This window comes from Xenopus tropicalis, chromosome 10, assembly GCF_000004195.4.
Source record: "Xenopus tropicalis strain Nigerian chromosome 10, UCB_Xtro_10.0, whole genome shotgun sequence".
Taxonomy (NCBI): domain Eukaryota; kingdom Metazoa; phylum Chordata; class Amphibia; order Anura; family Pipidae; genus Xenopus; species Xenopus tropicalis.
In genome coordinates this window covers 36,062,825-36,080,039 of record NC_030686.2, presented here as the reverse complement: position 1 = coordinate 36,080,039, position 17,215 = coordinate 36,062,825, and the positions used below count along the sequence as shown (strand labels likewise).

The following is a 17,215-nucleotide window of genomic DNA, read 5'->3' as shown; positions in this document are numbered from 1 at the left end:
ACTAGAGGAGTTAGGAAAGGGACCATGTTGGGAAAATATAAACATTTGTATTTGTTTATAAGAACATGTAATGTTTAGTAAAGTGGGGCAAAAAAAAGCTGATTTCCTCTCATTCTGAAATTTTAGTCTTGTGTTTCTAAAGGGATGTTTCATCATATTATATACACAAAACAGCAGTCCTGCCTTGCTTTATGGCTGAGATTCTAGCTATCTGTATAACAGAGCATTCTGTCACAGTGGCACAGATCCTATCTGATCCCCATTGTAAGCAGCAGTCCTACCCTGCTTTATGGCTGAGATTCTAGCTATCTGTATAACAGAGCATTCTGTCACAGTGGCACAGATCCTATCTGATACCCATTGTAAGCAGCAGTCCTACCCTGCTTTATGGCTGAGATTCTAGCTATCTGTATAACAGAGCATTCTGTCACAGTGGCACAGATCCTATCTGATACCCATTGTAAGCAGCAGTCCTGTCCTGCTTTATGGCTGAGATTCTAGCTATCTGTATAACAGAGCATTCTGTCACAGTGGCACAGATCCTATCTGATATCCATTGTAAGCAGCAGTCCTGCCCTGCTTTATGGCTGAGATTCTAGCTATCTGTATAACAGAGCATTCTGTCACAGTGGCACAGATCCTATCTGATACCCATTGTAAGCAGCAGTCCTGCCCTGCTTTATGGCTGAGATTCTAGCTATCTGTATAACAGAGCATTCTGTCACAGTGGCACAGATCCTATCTGATACCCATTGTAAGCAGCAGTCCTGCCCTGCTTTATGGCTGAGATTCTAGCTATCTGTATAACAGAGCAGTTTGACAGAGTAGCACAGATCCTTTCTGATCCCCACTGATTACATCAGCTTTGTTGAGTTACTGGGATAAAATACAAGGTTCTGGCATATTATGGGATATCAGAAACCCCTTTTCTTTCCTTGCAGCGCAAAGAGAAATGTGGCCTAAAAGTGCAGAAATGTTTCCAAACCCTCTTGCTGCAAAGCTGTTCCGCTTCTGTTGCACATCATTGTTAAACCACACGAGGAAACCGTCGCCTTTGTAGCCATCACCTGTGGTCGGCCTGGGATGCAGCATTGGCCCATCTTGATGTCATTATTTCAACATCTGGGCCCAATGTATCTCGCCGCCGAGGGGAGTCCGTGTTTGCTACATATGACATCGCCTGAAATTAATTCCATTGCTGGATAGTGGGAAAAACAAAGCAGAGACCCTACTGCCGGGCTGTGTTCAAAGTGGGATAAAGGAGCAGAGGAATGTTTAGAAGAGGCCCGACATAGCGCCAAGAGTCTGCACCAAAAAAAAGACCCAAATCTGCAGCCATGAAATACAGTGTCATGCCTAAAGGAGCTTTTTAAAGGGGATATAAACTTTCATTTTCATGGCCTTTACTGAGCACAAGCATGACGCCATGCGATGTGAACCTGGGGGGTTCCAAAATCAGTTGTATAGGGCTGCTGTGCTTGGTAAGTTATACATCAGCCCAATGCAATAGAACAACTTTCAAATGTTTCACGGCTTTAGATAAGGTTGGCAAAAGACCCAGTCCTTTAGAATCATTTCTTTATACAAGAAGGAAGCCAATTCTGCCTTAAGGGGGAAAAATTCCTTCCTGACTCCTTAATGCCAATTGGAGCTTTTCCCTGGATCATCATGTTAATCCCATTTAAATGAAATACATGTAAGCACAAATACTTTGCTACCCCTACATTATTTATTATAGTATTAAGGAACTTATGTCTCCCATCCAAATGCCACTGGCAGAGAAATCTATAGAGGCATGGTTTTTACAGTGCAGAACTCCTTATATTACTTAAGATGGAAATGTCTGTCATCTGATTAAAAGGGGGGGAGGTTACCCAATAAACATCGGATCTGCAGCTGCTATGAGCAAAGAATAATTCTATGTTAATGTTATATTTTCCCTAATCAGTACATTGTTTGTGATGGCAACAATGGTCAACGTCAACTCCATTATAATGGCTGTTACGGCACTAAAAGTTGGGAAAGGGATTTGCGTCATGCTCTTATGTAAAATATTACACTGCATAAGGCAGTAGGAGTGAGAACATGGCAGCAGTGATGAATAGGTGGTGGCAGGAAAAAAATACATGGCAGCAGAAATGTTTATAAGGCAGTAGCAATTACTACATACAGAGAAAAAGAAAATCCCTTTTAAAAATTATAATTAGAATTATTTACTTAAAATATAGAAATGGCCTTATAATTGGGAGAAATAAATACATAGCCAAAAGAATGGAATCACTTCAACATGAATAGATACAAGGCAGTAGCAACTGATCCTTAGCAACAATCATGAATACAAGGCAACAAGAGTGGAAATATGGGCACAGGAATTATTAAATGGCAGCAGGAGAATATACAGGGGAGCAGGAATTGACACAAGTCAGAAGGAATGGATATATGGCAGCAGGAATTAATATATGGCAGCAGAAATGAATACATGGCAGCAGGAATTGATTTATGGCAGCAGAAATGAATACATGGCAGCGGGAATTAATATATGGCAGCGGGAATTAATATATGGCAGCAGGGGAAGATACAGGGCAGCAGGAATTGATACAAGTCAGGAGAAATGGATACATGGCAGCAGGAATTAATATATGGCAGCAGAAATGAATATATGGCAGCAGGAATTGATTTATGGCAGCAGAAATGAATACATGGCAGCAGGAATTAATATATGGCAGCAGGGATGAATACATGCCAGCAGGAATTGATTTATGGCAGCAGAAATAAATACATGGCAGCAGGGGAAGATACAGGGCAGCAGGAATTGATACAAGTCAGGAGAAATGGATACATGGCAGCAGGAATTAATATATGGCAGCAGAAATGAATACATAGCAGCAGGAATTAATATATGGCAGCAGGGATGAATACATGCCAGCAGGAATTGATTTATGGCAGCAGAAATGAATACATGGCAGCAGGGGAAGATACAGGGCAGCAGGAATTGATACAAGTCAGGAGAAATGGATACATGGCAGCAGGAATTAATATATGGCAGCAGGAATGAATACATGGCAGCAGGAATTGATTTATGGCAGCAGAAATGAATACATGGCAGCGGGAATTAATATATGGCAGCGGGAATTCATATATGGCAGCAGGGATGAATACATGCCAGCAGGAATTGATTTATGGCAGCAGGGGAAGATACAGGGCAGCAGGAATTGATACAAGTCAGGAGGAATGGATACATGGCAGCAGGAATTAATATATGGCAGCAGGGATGAATACATGCCAGCAAGAGAATATACATGGCAGCAGGAATTGATACAAGTCAGGAGGAATGGATACATGGCAGCAGGAATTGATATATGGCAGCAGAAATGAATACATGGCAGCTAGGGAATATACAAGGCAGCAGGAATTGATACACAACAACAGAACAAGAAATAAATAGCAAACAAGGGTACAAAGGGAAATTATCAGTATAGATACTAGTGGTGTCATGAAACTATGTTGCAGATCATTGGCTCATACACTAGACTGTAGCTTCCAAACATGGCTGCAGGCGGGGAAGCAGTAAAAGAGCCTTTTGGTGGAAGTGGAAGTGTTGCCCTAAGCACATAGCAAGTTATTCCGCAAAGCAGCAAAAAAATAAAGTTAGTTCTTTCGGCACAAATCCCTCTCCCCCCCCAAATTTCTCATATATTTATTTTACCCCTCGGCTTTATTGCAAGACTAACTTTGTGCCATCAGTGCAGTCTTCAACCCAAGCTGTATGTAACACAGGGCAAAAAATAATAAGCAATTTGTATGGAACATTAAGAATTTAACAGTAAGGAAATAAGCACGGCAAATTATTTATATTCTGCAAGAATAATAAATAAACAAAAGTGGATTTGGCGTCCAGTGCTGAGGGGGAATTACCCCAAGCGCAGCACTGTACTATGGCCCATTCCTAGCTCAGTTTTTCCTTTCTTCATCTATTTGAGGGCACATTAAAAACAGATGAAAATATAATTCAAGTCTACATAAAAAAACAGGGCATTGTTTTACCCTGGGTCTCATGCATAGCACTCAGTTCACATAGCTGTGTAATGGCATGCAATCCTTTGGTTATATAGTGTAAATTTGGAATTTGAAACCATGAAAACCCTATATATTAGGTGCTACCAACCCATATTTCTGTAGGGAAATGAGAGCAGAGCAGGCAGTAACCCTTCCAACACTTTCCCCTGTCTCTGCCCCTATATATTAGGTACCTATCTAGTGCTACCAACCCCTATTTCTGTAGGGGAATGAGAGCAGAGCAGGCAGTAACCCTTCCAACACTTTCCCCTGTCTCTGCCCCTATATATTAGGTACCTATCTAGTGCTACCAATCCCTATTTTTGTAGGGAAATGAGAGCAGAGCAGGCAGTAACCCTTCCAACACTTTCCCCTGTCTCTGTCCCTATATATTAGGTACCTATCTAGTGCTACCAACCCCTATTTCTGTAGGGAAATGAGAGCAGAGCAGGCAGTAATCCTTCCAACACTTTCCCCTGTCTCTGCCCCTATATATTAGGTACCTATCTAGTGCTACCAACCCCTATTTCTGTAGGGAAATGAGAGCAGAGCAGGCAGTAACCCTTCCAACACTTTCCCCTGTCTCTGTCCCTATATATTAGGTACCTATCTAGTGCTACCAATCCCTATTTCTGTAGGGAAATGAGAGCAGAGCAGGCAGTAACCCTTCCAACACTTTCCCCTGTCTCTGTCCCTATATATTAGGCACCTACCTAGTGCTACCAACCCCTATTTCTGTAGGGAAATGAGAGCAGAGCAGGCAGTAACCCTTCCAACACTTTCCCCTGTCTCTGCCCCTATATATTAGGTACCTATCTAGTGCTACCAACCCCTATTTCTGTAGGGAAATGAGAGCAGAGCAGGCAGTAACCCTTCCAACACTTTCCCCTGTCTCTATATATTAGGTACCTATCTAGTGCTACCAACCCCTATTTCTGTAGGGAAATAGAAGCAGAACAAGCAGTACAGGTCATTTGCTACAACCCCCGGATGGAAATTCTAGCACTGTAAGTGGCACAAAAGAGCATTCTAAAAACATTTGTACCCAGAGTCTGGCTGTGCTTAATTACAGGCTGTGCCTTTGGACAATCCCTAACTTGCATGTCGGAATGATGCACAAATAGTGGGATAATTAAGGTAACGGTAGGGATCGGGGGCTCTGCTACACTTGTATAATAGTCAAATCTAGTAGTGCAGAGAATATAAACAGCCTCACAGACACTGTTTTCAATAGCAATTGCATCTTGCTTAGCAATACATATTCATTAGGAAACTGTTTTTTAGTATATATTTTGGGGGTGTTCCCTTTAAGTACAGATGTAGTGACGATGCAGAAGCAAGCCGCTCTATCAATCTGACCCTGATCTCAGAGAATCACACTCAGATACCATCTGTTTACTCTCTCTCTGGTTTCTACATGCTGTTAGAACGTGAGCAATCAAAGACTGAGGTCATTCGCTGAGGGCCCAAGCCGACAGTGACATGTGACAGTTGGTAGCTCCCGTGGCAGGGAAAATTATCTTTGCTCATAGCTCAACCCCTTTGTCCTATGAGCTGACACAATGATGATTTGTACTGATTCTATCCATAATATCCGTATCAATAAAAGGTCAAATCTAATCCTTTGCACAGTTATTTGATGGCATTTCATGGGCATATCAGGATATGAATGTTAGGTGCCCCAGCAAGTGTCTGAATGTAGGGGTAGTTTGTAACAATAAGCACACGGGGGGCAACCCTGTCCTGCCAGCAGGGCCACCATCAGGAGGGCACAGGGGGGGCCCGGCCATGATAGTTTTTTTTTTAGCTCGGGCCCCCTTTAAAGAACTACGGGCCCTGTCATTGGTGGCCAGCGGGAAATTTGATCCCTACACACGGGGCGCAACCATATAAAAGATGGAGATTCAGAGGACGCGGCCAGAGGAAGTCGCTGGTGGGGGAGCTGGAGGATGCCGCAGGGGAGCTGGAGGGAGTCACTGGGTCGGGGGGGGCTGGAGGAAGCCACAGGGGAGCTAGAGGGAGTCGCTGGGTGGGGGGGAGCTGGAGGAAGCTGCTGTTGGGGGGGAGCTGGAGGAAGTTGCTGGGGGGGCTGGAGGATGCTGAGGGGGAGGGAGCTGGAGGAAGTCGCTGGTGGGGGGGGAGCTGGAGGAAGCCGCTCTTGGGGGGGAGCTGGAGGAAGTCGCTGGTGGGGAGGGAGCTGGAGGAAGTCGCTGGTGGGGGGAGCTGGAGTAAGGAGGCTGGGGGGGAGCTGGAGGATGCTGAGGGGGAGGAGCTGGAGGAAAAGGGAGGGGGTTAACTGGAGGATGCTGGGGAGATGCTGGCTACTAATGTTTTAGGGGGGCCCAGGCTACCACTGTTTTAGTGGGCCCGGGCTACCAATGTCTGTGTGTCCTTTTTACTGAAGGGAGGGGCCATTGGGGGGAAGGGCGTGGGTGGAGGGGGGCCCAGAAAATTTTGTTGTGAGGGGCCCCGTGATTTGTGATGGCGGCCTTGCCTGCCAGTTACATCATTTTTTGCAAAGTACATATTCCTACACAGACTCCATACCTACAGAGCAGCTGCTCCCTTCATGCCACCGCAGACCGCAATGTCTCCAATGCAAGTTAATATGACAGACCCCAGACCCTTGGTGACAGCCGCCTGTCCCTAAGCAAGCATCGTGCTCTGCACGCAGTGAACATGAAGACCCTGAGAAAGATTCCCCATCGCCACATGATGACAATCAAAATCATCATTTATTTGACTGCATCTTACCATATACCGCCCCCCCGGCTGAATTTTATTTTAAAGCATTGTTGTCTGTTTTTATATGTTCATGGCAAAGAACCGCATCCCTAATTTCACCATAGCCCCTGGGTCACATAAAGGGACTGTCATCAAAATAAATGATTTTCTATTTGTGCCTTAAAGCCAATGTGTAATGTTTATACAATGTGAGAAAGAAACAAAATAATTACGGTCACTTTCGTGCTTGTATAGTATAATCATATTGTCTCATTTTTTCTGTCTCAAAGCAGCAGTCCTGCCCTGCTTTATGGCTGAGATTCTAGCTATCTGTATAACAGAGCATTCTGTCACAGTGGCACAGATCCTATCTAATACCAATTGTAAGCAGCAGTCATGCCCTGCTTTATGGCTGAGATTCTAGCTATCTGTATAACAGAGCATTCTGTCACAGTGGCACAGATCCTATCTGATACCCATTGTAAGCAGCAGTCCTGCCCTGCTTTATGGCTGAGATTCTAGCTATCTGTATAACAGAGCATTCTGTCACAGTAGCACAGATCCTATCTGATACCCATTGTAAGCAGCAGTCCTGCCCTGCTTTATGGCTGAGATTCTAGCTATCTGTATAACAGAGCATTCTGTCACAGTGGCACAGATCCTATCTGATCCCCATTGTAAGCAGCAGTCCTGCCCTGCTTTATGGCTGAGATTCTAGCTATCTGTATAACAGAGCATTCTGTCACAGTAGCACAGATCCTATCTGATACCCATTGTAAGCAGCAGTCCTGCCCTGCTTTATGGCTGAGATTCTAGCTATCTGTATAACAGAGCATTCTGTCACAGTGGCACAGACCCTATCTGATACCCATTGTAAGCAGCAGCCCTGACCTGCTTTATGGCTGAGATTCTACCTATATTTATATCAAAGCATGTATTACAAAGTTTTATCATCTAGTGCTAAGAGTCTATATACGTATTTAAACAAAAATCACTGTCCATCCCCTTTAATGCGCAATGTGCATTTCACGTGATTCCTTTAGTACACAGATCAAAGGTTTGTCGTATGGTTTATATAGTGAGCCAATAGATCCTACAATATTATACCCCTTACGCTTCCTTTACACAGTACATTAAAATAAAAGGCTCTATTAAAGAATTATGGGGAAATAAAGAGAAATTAAATTTTACTTTATATGATTAAGGCTTATTTCCCTTTAATTTGAACCAAATGCAGATTTGCTCCCAGCAGAGATGGGCTGTCCCTGATCCAATTGGCTGGGGCATATTTGGCTGAGAGCAGACAGGGCCTTGGAACTGATCAGTTACACACTGGATTTGTTTTAAAGAACTGTGAAATCTACAGAAATTGTCTGAGACCAGAGTAAAACTCTAACCGTGTGAATGTTTTATATATCTAAGGAATCCGGGTCCTTAACCCCTAAAGGCAAACAGGTCACAGTATTCAAGGAGTAATATCAATAGGGCCTCAGGTAGACTCCGGCTTGTGGAGGACTTCAAGCTATAATCTTCTTTGGTTGTCATGGGATGCTAGGATTTGTAGTTCAACAACAGCCAGACTGTCATAACTTGGAAACCCCCAGTACATCCTATGGACATTTTCAGTTTGTTTTTAACAGAATATTTACTTTTTTATTTTTATTTACTTTTTTAATTATTTCAATTTCATGCATCACATATGGGCAACAGTGGACTGAATACTCTGACCATAGCATTTCCATAGTGCCACTAGAGGGCGCAAAGAGGGCAAAATCAATATATTCCCTGTCCTAAAATATATGCTAAATTCTATACATTTTGTGTGAAAGCCCCAAACCCAGGTTACTGCGCTAACATTTTCTGTGCAAACACCCAATGTACATTAAAGCAGCCCACTGGGCATATAATCTGCCACAGGCCTTAATAATCACAGTGCAAAAACGTTTCCCTACAAACTATATTTTGGACACATTTAAGCAGCCCCCACCCCTTGTATTAAATACAGCTGTGTGCATAGTTGGTGCCATACAAATAAAGCTATACTCATCTGATTCTAAGTAGCTGTGTAGATCCCTGCTGTGCAGAGAGATGCCATATGGCTGTCCAGCACCGCACTAACTGCCAAGCCTTTGGAGAGGGAGGAATTAGGGATTTGAAAAGGAGAATATTACATAGAGTGTTGGGACAAATAACATATTGACTGTCAGTGGAAAGGGGAAACAAATGTGCACAGGCACACTATATCTAGAAGGGATATCTCTATGGCCCTTACACTGCTATTCAACTCTTCCTTCACACAGTCCCTTCCCAGAGGCTATTATCCCCCCACTGCTATTATAGGCACCATCTCTCCCTACTATACTTGCTATCCCACAGCCACAGTCCCTTCCCAGAGGCTATTATCCCCCCACTGCTACTATAGGCACCATCTCTCCCTACTATACCTGCTATCCCACAGCCACAGTCCCTTCCCAGAGGCTATTATCCCCCCACTGCTACGATAGGCACCATCTCTCCCTACTATACCTGCTATCCCACAGCCCCAGTCCCTTCCCAGAGGCTATTATCCCCCCACTGTTACTATAGGCACCATCTCCCCCTACTATACCTGCTATCCCACAGCCACAGTCCCTTCCCAGAGGCTATTATCCCCCCACTGTTACTATAGGCACCATCTCTCCCTACTATACCTGCTATCCCACAGCCACAGTCCCTTCCCAGAGGCTATTATCCCCCCACTGCTACTATAGGCACCATCTCTCCCTACTATACCTGCTATCCCACAGCCCCAGTCCCTTCCCAGAGGCTATTATCCCCCCACTGCTACTATAGGCACCATATCTCCCTACTATACCTGCTTGAGGCTTCTCAAGAGGCTATAGGCAACACCTAGTTAGACATTTAAGACATTTCTACACATATAAATGTTGTCTTAAAACTAAGCATTAGTTGTAGTTCAGCAAGAGCTAGATTTCTATGGGTTAATATCTCAGACATCTAATTAAAATCTCAGCAGACACCCAGTTATAGCCTTACAGTGCAAAGTGCATAAAATACTTTGCCTGGCAGATTCTCTGTGTGCCAGTCAGATAAAGCATGACACAATCTGCTGCCAATTCCAGAGTCGGACACAAAACCGCCCCCTGATGCTGACAGCGAGTGACAGACACAACGGTGCATGTGCTGCTGAGGGGAAGTGTGGTACAGTCACTCGCTGCTGCTGCTGCTGATGGGATGTACATAAACCAAGTTACTAGGGGTCCCTTATGTGGACTTGGGCAGAAGTGCAAGCACCAAAGGTTCAGAGCCATAGTTTTGCAGTTCCAGTGGTGCAAGTTACATTAAGTAGAAAACTGGACCCCCAACCGTAGATGACAAGGAGAAGGGGTGCCAAATCCTTATGAGACCCCAAAATATCAGGAGAGTTGAGATATTTGAAAAATGGTCACTGATTTTGCTATGTATCCTGCAAGACTAATGCTCACTGTATCACTACAATGTCTCACATAAAGCAAGGCAAGACTGCTGTTTTCTTATCTAGAAAGTAGTAAAGACAGACACAGTTATGTGATGGTTTCACAGAAATACACAGTCCAAGTGTAAAATTCTGGCATATAAGGGCCATGGTCCACAGGGAGGTTAGTTGCCCACAGTTAAATCTGGCCTACTCCGGGCAACTAATCTCCCCAAAATGCCTTCCCACCAGCTTTTCTGCAGGAAACTTTGGATGACTTTGAAATTAAGTGCGTATGCAGTGGCAGAACTACTGGGGGTGCGGAGGGTGTGATCGTACCTGGGCCCAAATCCCCTCAGGGCCCATGGGACGCTCTCATTGGTGTGATTCCACTCGCACCGGTGCACATTTGCCACTAAAAAATGTGTCCAGAGGGGTGTGGGGGCCCAGCTCCATGCCCTGCACCCAGGCCTGGGGATGTTTAGTTCCGTTATTGCACCTATACATTCCCACCGGTGATACACTTTATTGCCAGAAAGCATTTCAGGGTGATTGGTTGTCTGCAGTAGCCAAGATTTACCGCTAGGACTAATCTCCCTATGGACCAAGGCCCTAGAGAAGTTTTAGGGGTAAAAAAGTTTTAAAAGGACATTGAGCGCCATTGTATTTTATACAACTTTTCATGCCAGAAAGTGTTGGGGGTGATAAGATAACACTTTACTCTGCTACTCTTTACTTCTGCAGCTGCCAAAGTCTCAGAGTCCTTCCCCTAATCCCTCCCATTTAAGCAAATGGGGCAGCAGTGGCTCCTCTGTCTCCCTAAAAGCTCAGTGGGTGATGGAAATGACATTCACTTTCTCAGTCTCTCTGCTTTACTTGCTATGTGTGTGCAGCAGTTGCTGATCTCCTTACCTGCCCCAGCAGGGGGTGAGCAGCCCAATACCATTCCTGGTACCAGCTCCCTGCTGCTCTCCAGTGCTTCTGTCTGAATGAGCCCAGAGCATGAGAGCTCCATCTCCTTACCTGCCCCAGCAGGGGGTGAGCAGCCCAATGCCATTCCTGGTACCAGCTCCCTCCTGTTCTCTCCAGTGCTTGTGCCTGAATGGGCCCAGTGCATGAGAGCTCCATCTCCTTACCTGCCCCAGCAGGGGGTGAGCAGCCCAATGCCATTCCTGGTACCAGCTCCCTGCTCTTCTCTCCAGTGCTTGTGCCTGAATGGGCTCAGAGCATGAGAGCTCCATCTCCTTACCTGCTGGTACCTAATCCTTGGGAACACTTCCTTCCGGCTGTTGTACTTACCTGCCTGCTGCCGGCACTAGGGCTGACGGGACTAGAATGGATCACAGACGTACAAACTCATTGATCCCTCAGCGGCCGCTGTGACGTAAGCCGGCTCTGCACCTATAAATACGGCCCCTGGCGGCTCTGAGCGCAGAGTGAATCTGACAGAGTTAGTGAGCAGAAGTGGCTGAGGGAGAGTTTGAGGCAGCGATAGAGCCGAATCTTCCCGGGGGTCACCCTTCTCTTCTGCTTTCATGCACCGCCTGCTCCAGTGGGACCCGGCAGCAGTATGTCTCCCACCTCCGCCCGGCGTTAGATCCATGGACTACTACGATTCCGACTGCCTGGCCGGCTTTGTAGGCAAGGTCCCCCGGCGAGTGCCTAGGGGCTGTCCCGGACCTGACAGTTCTATCGGGGAACACGAAAGAGCCATAGACTTCAGCCCGTACCTGGAGCCCCCAGCCGGGGCATTGGGAGGAGGGAGCCCTTCGGCTGCGCCTCCTGGAGACTTTCTGTCCGATCTGCTGGGCGCGGACGAATACAAGTGTGGGCGCAAGGGGGCGCTAGAGTACAGTCCGGGCGGGAGAGGGCTGGCGGGGTACCCGCAGCTGGGGGAGACCAAGGTGGAGCCCGTATTCGAGTCTCTGGAACCCTACAAGGGCCCCGGCCGGGAGGAGAACGCCATGCAGTCACCGTACAGTGTCCGCGCCTATCTGGGCTACCAGACGGTACCGAGCGGCAGCAGCGGAAACATCTCCAGCGCCTCCTCCTCCTCCAGTCCCCCGGGCACCCCCAACCCCTTGGAAAACAAGAGCGGGGGCCCGTCTGGGGCGACGGGGGGAGGCTACGGGAAGAGCGGATCGAGCAAAGGGAAGAAGTCGCTTGACAAGCACAGCGATGAGTACAAGATACGCCGGGAGCGCAATAATATCGCCGTGCGGAAAAGCCGCGACAAAGCGAAAATACGCAACATGGAGACGCAGCACAAAGTGCTGGAGCTGAGCGCGGAGAACGAGCGGCTGCAGAAGCGGGTGGAGCAGCTTTCCCGGGAGCTCAGCACCCTCCGGAACTTGTTCAAACAGCTGCCCGAGCCCCTACTGGCCGCTACCGGCCGCTGCTAGGCCTAAGGGTGGCACCCCCTGACTTGCCCGCACCCGGGGCGCTGTGCCACCCATGGACTTGTCTGGGCCAAAACATGGGTACGGAACAAACTTCCCAAATACTGCACTAGGGACAATAATAATAATAATCAGCCTGCACTTGGGGTCAGTGTGCTCTCAAAGCCCAAACATTGGACTGGGATTATCAGTTGAGCTGTGCCACAATCAGCACTGGCGGACTCCCCCCCCCCCCCCCCCCAATTCTGTATTTACCCAAAACCTTTGCTCCTGAATTCTGCACAGGCAAATAACTGGGGGCTGTTGTCTTTACCCACAGCCACAAATCCCAAGGGGGACTTCAGCTAAATCTGTACCAGGCACTCAAATGATGCACCCCAAGGTTAGCTTCAGCTAAACGCCTATGGCACCCCTATTCTGGACTGTGAGTATTCCTTCCTGACCTGCAACCAACAGGCCTGCACACCCAGATCTGCTAAAGGGATAGAACATCCTTGCAGCATCTGACACCATGTTGTTCTGTTGAAGGAATCCGAGGTGTACCCTGCTCCTGGTTTTGCTGGCACCCCACCCCAACCTTTAACCATGCATCCTTCAAATCTGCGTAAGGGGTTCTCTCTGAAACAACATACCCTGGGAGACCCCCAGTACTTAGTTCCCAGTCTGAACTCTGTCGCTTCACCACCTCACTATCTGTTTTGAGTTTTGCACCACCCAATCGCGGTGCTCTTCCACAGCCGCCAACCCCCTAAAACAATATCTACACCACAGCGAATGTAGCGATAACTCTAAAACTGCATCACCAAGTGTGCCAAATGCACCCCTGCAGATACATTAGATCGGTACTGGCAGGGCAGTGGAGGGCTAAAGCTGCACTGGGGGTACTTCAGACACCGTTGCCCCCCCCCCCTTTTTTTTTTTGTGGAAACCAGCACTTCAAGCCTGCTTCAAAGAGCCTCACCTGGGTGCAGATCACCCGTATCACTGGTACAGCCCCAAAACGCCTGCCTTCTGTGCGATTAAGGAAGAGCATCCATCTACAACCCACACCCACCCAACTTATTTCTTTGCTAATAACCATTTGATTCAGGCCAGAATTATGAATTGGGATTTTTTTTTTTTTTTAACTTTCATCCAAAATCTGCAAGGAGGGGGCACCCCCCAAGTTTTTATCAACAGCAATTTCCCTAAACTCTGCAGCCACTACCCCTAGCTTGCAGGCTGATGCAATATGGACCCTGTACTTTGACTGTGGTCATTTCCTTATGGGGTTAAGTAGAGCGAACATTTATGTTTATATGATTGCAGTTATTTTTTATTGTTTATAAATGGCTGTATGGTTTACACAGTTTTGTTTGCTATTAATACCGGCAAGTCCCTGTACTGTAGAGCTTGCAATCTTGACAACTGAGGCACAGGGCCACGAGAAGCAGGGAACAGGAATCGAACCCGGGCACCCCCTTTGTATCAGTGCACTTTTACAGCCAAGTCTGAACCACTGCAGCATTAACATATACAGGAGGCGAGAGGCCCGGGGTGACTGGTACAGGAATCCTAAACTTGCTACCTGGTGAACTGTAACTCCTAATATCACAAGGGAACCTGGGAATTGTAGTCTATATAGAAATGGATAGTGAATGGTTAAATATTCCTGCCTTGGCTTTAAGGCTTGTATGGGGGTATAGTTGCTCATACTGGTATGCTTTAAAACCTACATACCTCAGCTGCAGCAGAACCTCAGCGTGTCACTATTATCAGTGAACTGAGTCTCAATGGGTTCTGCTATGGCAGCTCTTCTTATTGCTGATCAGGCCTTAATCATAGATCTTGGTCTTTTTAACCTTTTTAGTGCCACAGATTAGCACAATTGCTGTGATTTGATATTTTGGTAAAATCACGTGGTTTGACTTTAAATAGAATGCCACCCTTGCCCTTCATTGGTATCTTGGCCAGCCTGCCCTGTAAGGTATTGCGCACACATAACTGGGGGAAATGTTAATGGTCTGTTGGGTGATGCATTCGTGCTAAATGCACAGTCAGGATCCTTTTAGCTTGTAATATACATTGTTATAACCCTGCTGTAGCCTAAGGCAGCACTCACCCCAAGATTGACCCTTACTTACCTTCAGGCTGTATCCTCCTAAATCACAACAAGGTTACAGATGTATAGAAACATTGGGGTAACAGTCACCCTGCTATAGTTCCAGGGGTACCCAGGGCACAAATAAGCACTCACCCCAAATCTGCCCTTAACTGGCCTTCAGACTGGGCCCCCTTAGCCCATAACAAGGTTACAGATATATAGAAACATTGGGGTAACAGTCACCCTGCTATAGTTCCAGGGGTACCCAGGGCACAAATAAGCACTCACCCCAAATCCCCCCCTAACTGGCCTTCAGGCTGGGCCCCCTTAGCTCATAACAAGGTTACAGATATATAGAAACATTGGGATAACAGCCACCCTGCTATAGTTACAGGGGTACCCAGGGCACAAATAAGCACTCACCCCAAATCTTCCCCTAACTGGCCTTCAGGCTGGGCCCCCTTAGCTCATAACAAGGTTACAGATATATAGAAACATTGGGGTAACAGTCACCCTGCTATAGTTCCAGGGGTACCCAGGGCACAAATAAGCACTCACCCTAACTGGCCTTCAGTCTGGGCCCCCTAATGTGAAAATAAAGTTAAAGATTTTGTGAGCCCCCATTTCCATCTACCTAACGGCCCAAGAGGCATTCTTGTGTTGCAGAGACAAAATGTGGGCAATGACTTGGCACTTTGGAGAAAATACTATTATATTATAAATATATACTTCTGTCACAGGATTGCTGGTACAGGGAGTTACACATGCAATACTTGTACTTTATTGAGAATATTCCTAAGGGTCTGGCTGTGAGTATCTGTGCCATGCCTATAATATACGCCCTATTTTTAAAAAAAATTGTATTCAAAAGAGAGAGAGATATATATATATATATATATATATAAATATATTTATTGAAAATTTGTATCAGAGAGCACATCTATCAGTTTGTTTATAGAGGAAGAAGAAATGTATCTGAGCTGGACCAGCTTTAGATACTTTGCACCTTTTCCTACTGCAGTTGGATGAACCCAGTTCCCTTCTGGTGATTTAGATCTTTACAAATCCCGACCTTCGTTTTTCTGTTTTTTTTCTTTTCTAGAACAGAGGTTTTAAAAATAAGTGTTATTTAAAGTAAAGAGAACAATCTTTTCTATGCCTGGTGATGCAATAAGGTTAAACATGGCTGCAACCAACCTCTGAACACATGATGCAATCCTGTGTAATCCAGCCATAAACTGTGTAATCTGTTAAGATGTTTTATGTTTTTTTTATATTATATAAAAATCTATTTCTATATGGGATGCATTTGTATATTTTGGGTTGCGTTGAATAATTTTGTAATATGGTTTCTGCCTATGGGGTGGGATACTTTCTGGCAGAACATTTTTGAATGTTTTAATTTAGAATTGAACCATTGTCCTTTATTGGTCACTTGCCAGTTAATTTCTTTATATCCGATCCTTTGTATTTTCAGTAAGCCCCTTGATATTTTCAAAATAATAGTCATCTGCTACGGTACCTGAACTGCAACACCCAGAATTCTCTTCCAGCTGTGGGAATTGTGGGAGATGTAGATTTAGAGGTGTGGGTGGCAGAGCCTTGCACTGTCTGACTATTCTCACTGAGTTGTAACTTCAAGCAAAAAACAAAATATTCCTACAAATAACTTTTTTTTTACTTTTTGAATTAAAAAAAAAAGTGCATTAAAATCTAAGACTGTTATGGAAACCACTTGCTAAAATAAAGTCTATTTTCACTATTTATTATTGAAAATGCTTGTGTGATGTGTCTGATATGGGTGAGATTTTTGCAAATGATTTAATCTGCTTCTTAATGCGGTTTAGAAGAATCATGTTTGTGGTGGGACATATAACCATAGCCCCTGTAACAAGAGTACAGACATATAGGGATAAGCATGGCGAAACAGTCACCCTACTATAGTTCTAGGGGTACGCAGGGCACAAATAAGCACTCACCCCAAATCCCCCCCTAACTGGCCTTCAGGCTGGGCCCCCTTAGCCCATAACAAGGTTACAGATATATAGAAACATTGGGGTAACAGTCACCCTGCTATAGTTCTAGGGGTACCCACGGCACAAATAAGCACTAACCCAAATCTCCCTCTAACTGGCCTTCAGGCTGGGCCCCTTAGCTCATAACAAGGTTACAGATATATAGAAACATTGGGGTAACAGCCACCCTGCTATAGTTCCAGGGGTACCCAGGGTACAAATAAGCACTCACCCCAAATCTCCCCCTAACTGGCCTTCAGGCTGGGCCCCCTTAGCCCATAACAAGGTTACAGATATATAGAAACATTGGGGTAACAGTCACCCTGCTATAGTTCTAGGGGTACCCACGGCACAAATAAGCACTCACCCCAAATCTCCCTCTAACTGGCCTTCAGGCTGGGCCCCCTTAGCTCATAACAAGGTTACAGATATATAGAAACATTGGGGTAACAGTCACCCTGCTATAGTTCCAGGGGTACCCAGG

At 45.7% G+C, this 17,215-nt stretch overlaps 1 protein-coding gene across 1 annotated transcript; it reads left to right on the top strand.

Annotated features, from left to right (window-relative positions):
- The first annotated feature begins 11,708 nt into the window (after nucleotides 1-11,708).
- cebpb (CCAAT enhancer binding protein beta) lies at nucleotides 11,709-16,480 on the top strand. The gene is given in 1 exon segment (NM_001035121.1): nucleotides 11,709-16,480. A coding segment is annotated over 1 exon segment (438 nt). The 5' UTR covers nucleotides 11,709-12,198; the 3' UTR covers nucleotides 12,637-16,480.
- The last annotated feature ends 735 nt before the right edge of the window (nucleotides 16,481-17,215 follow it).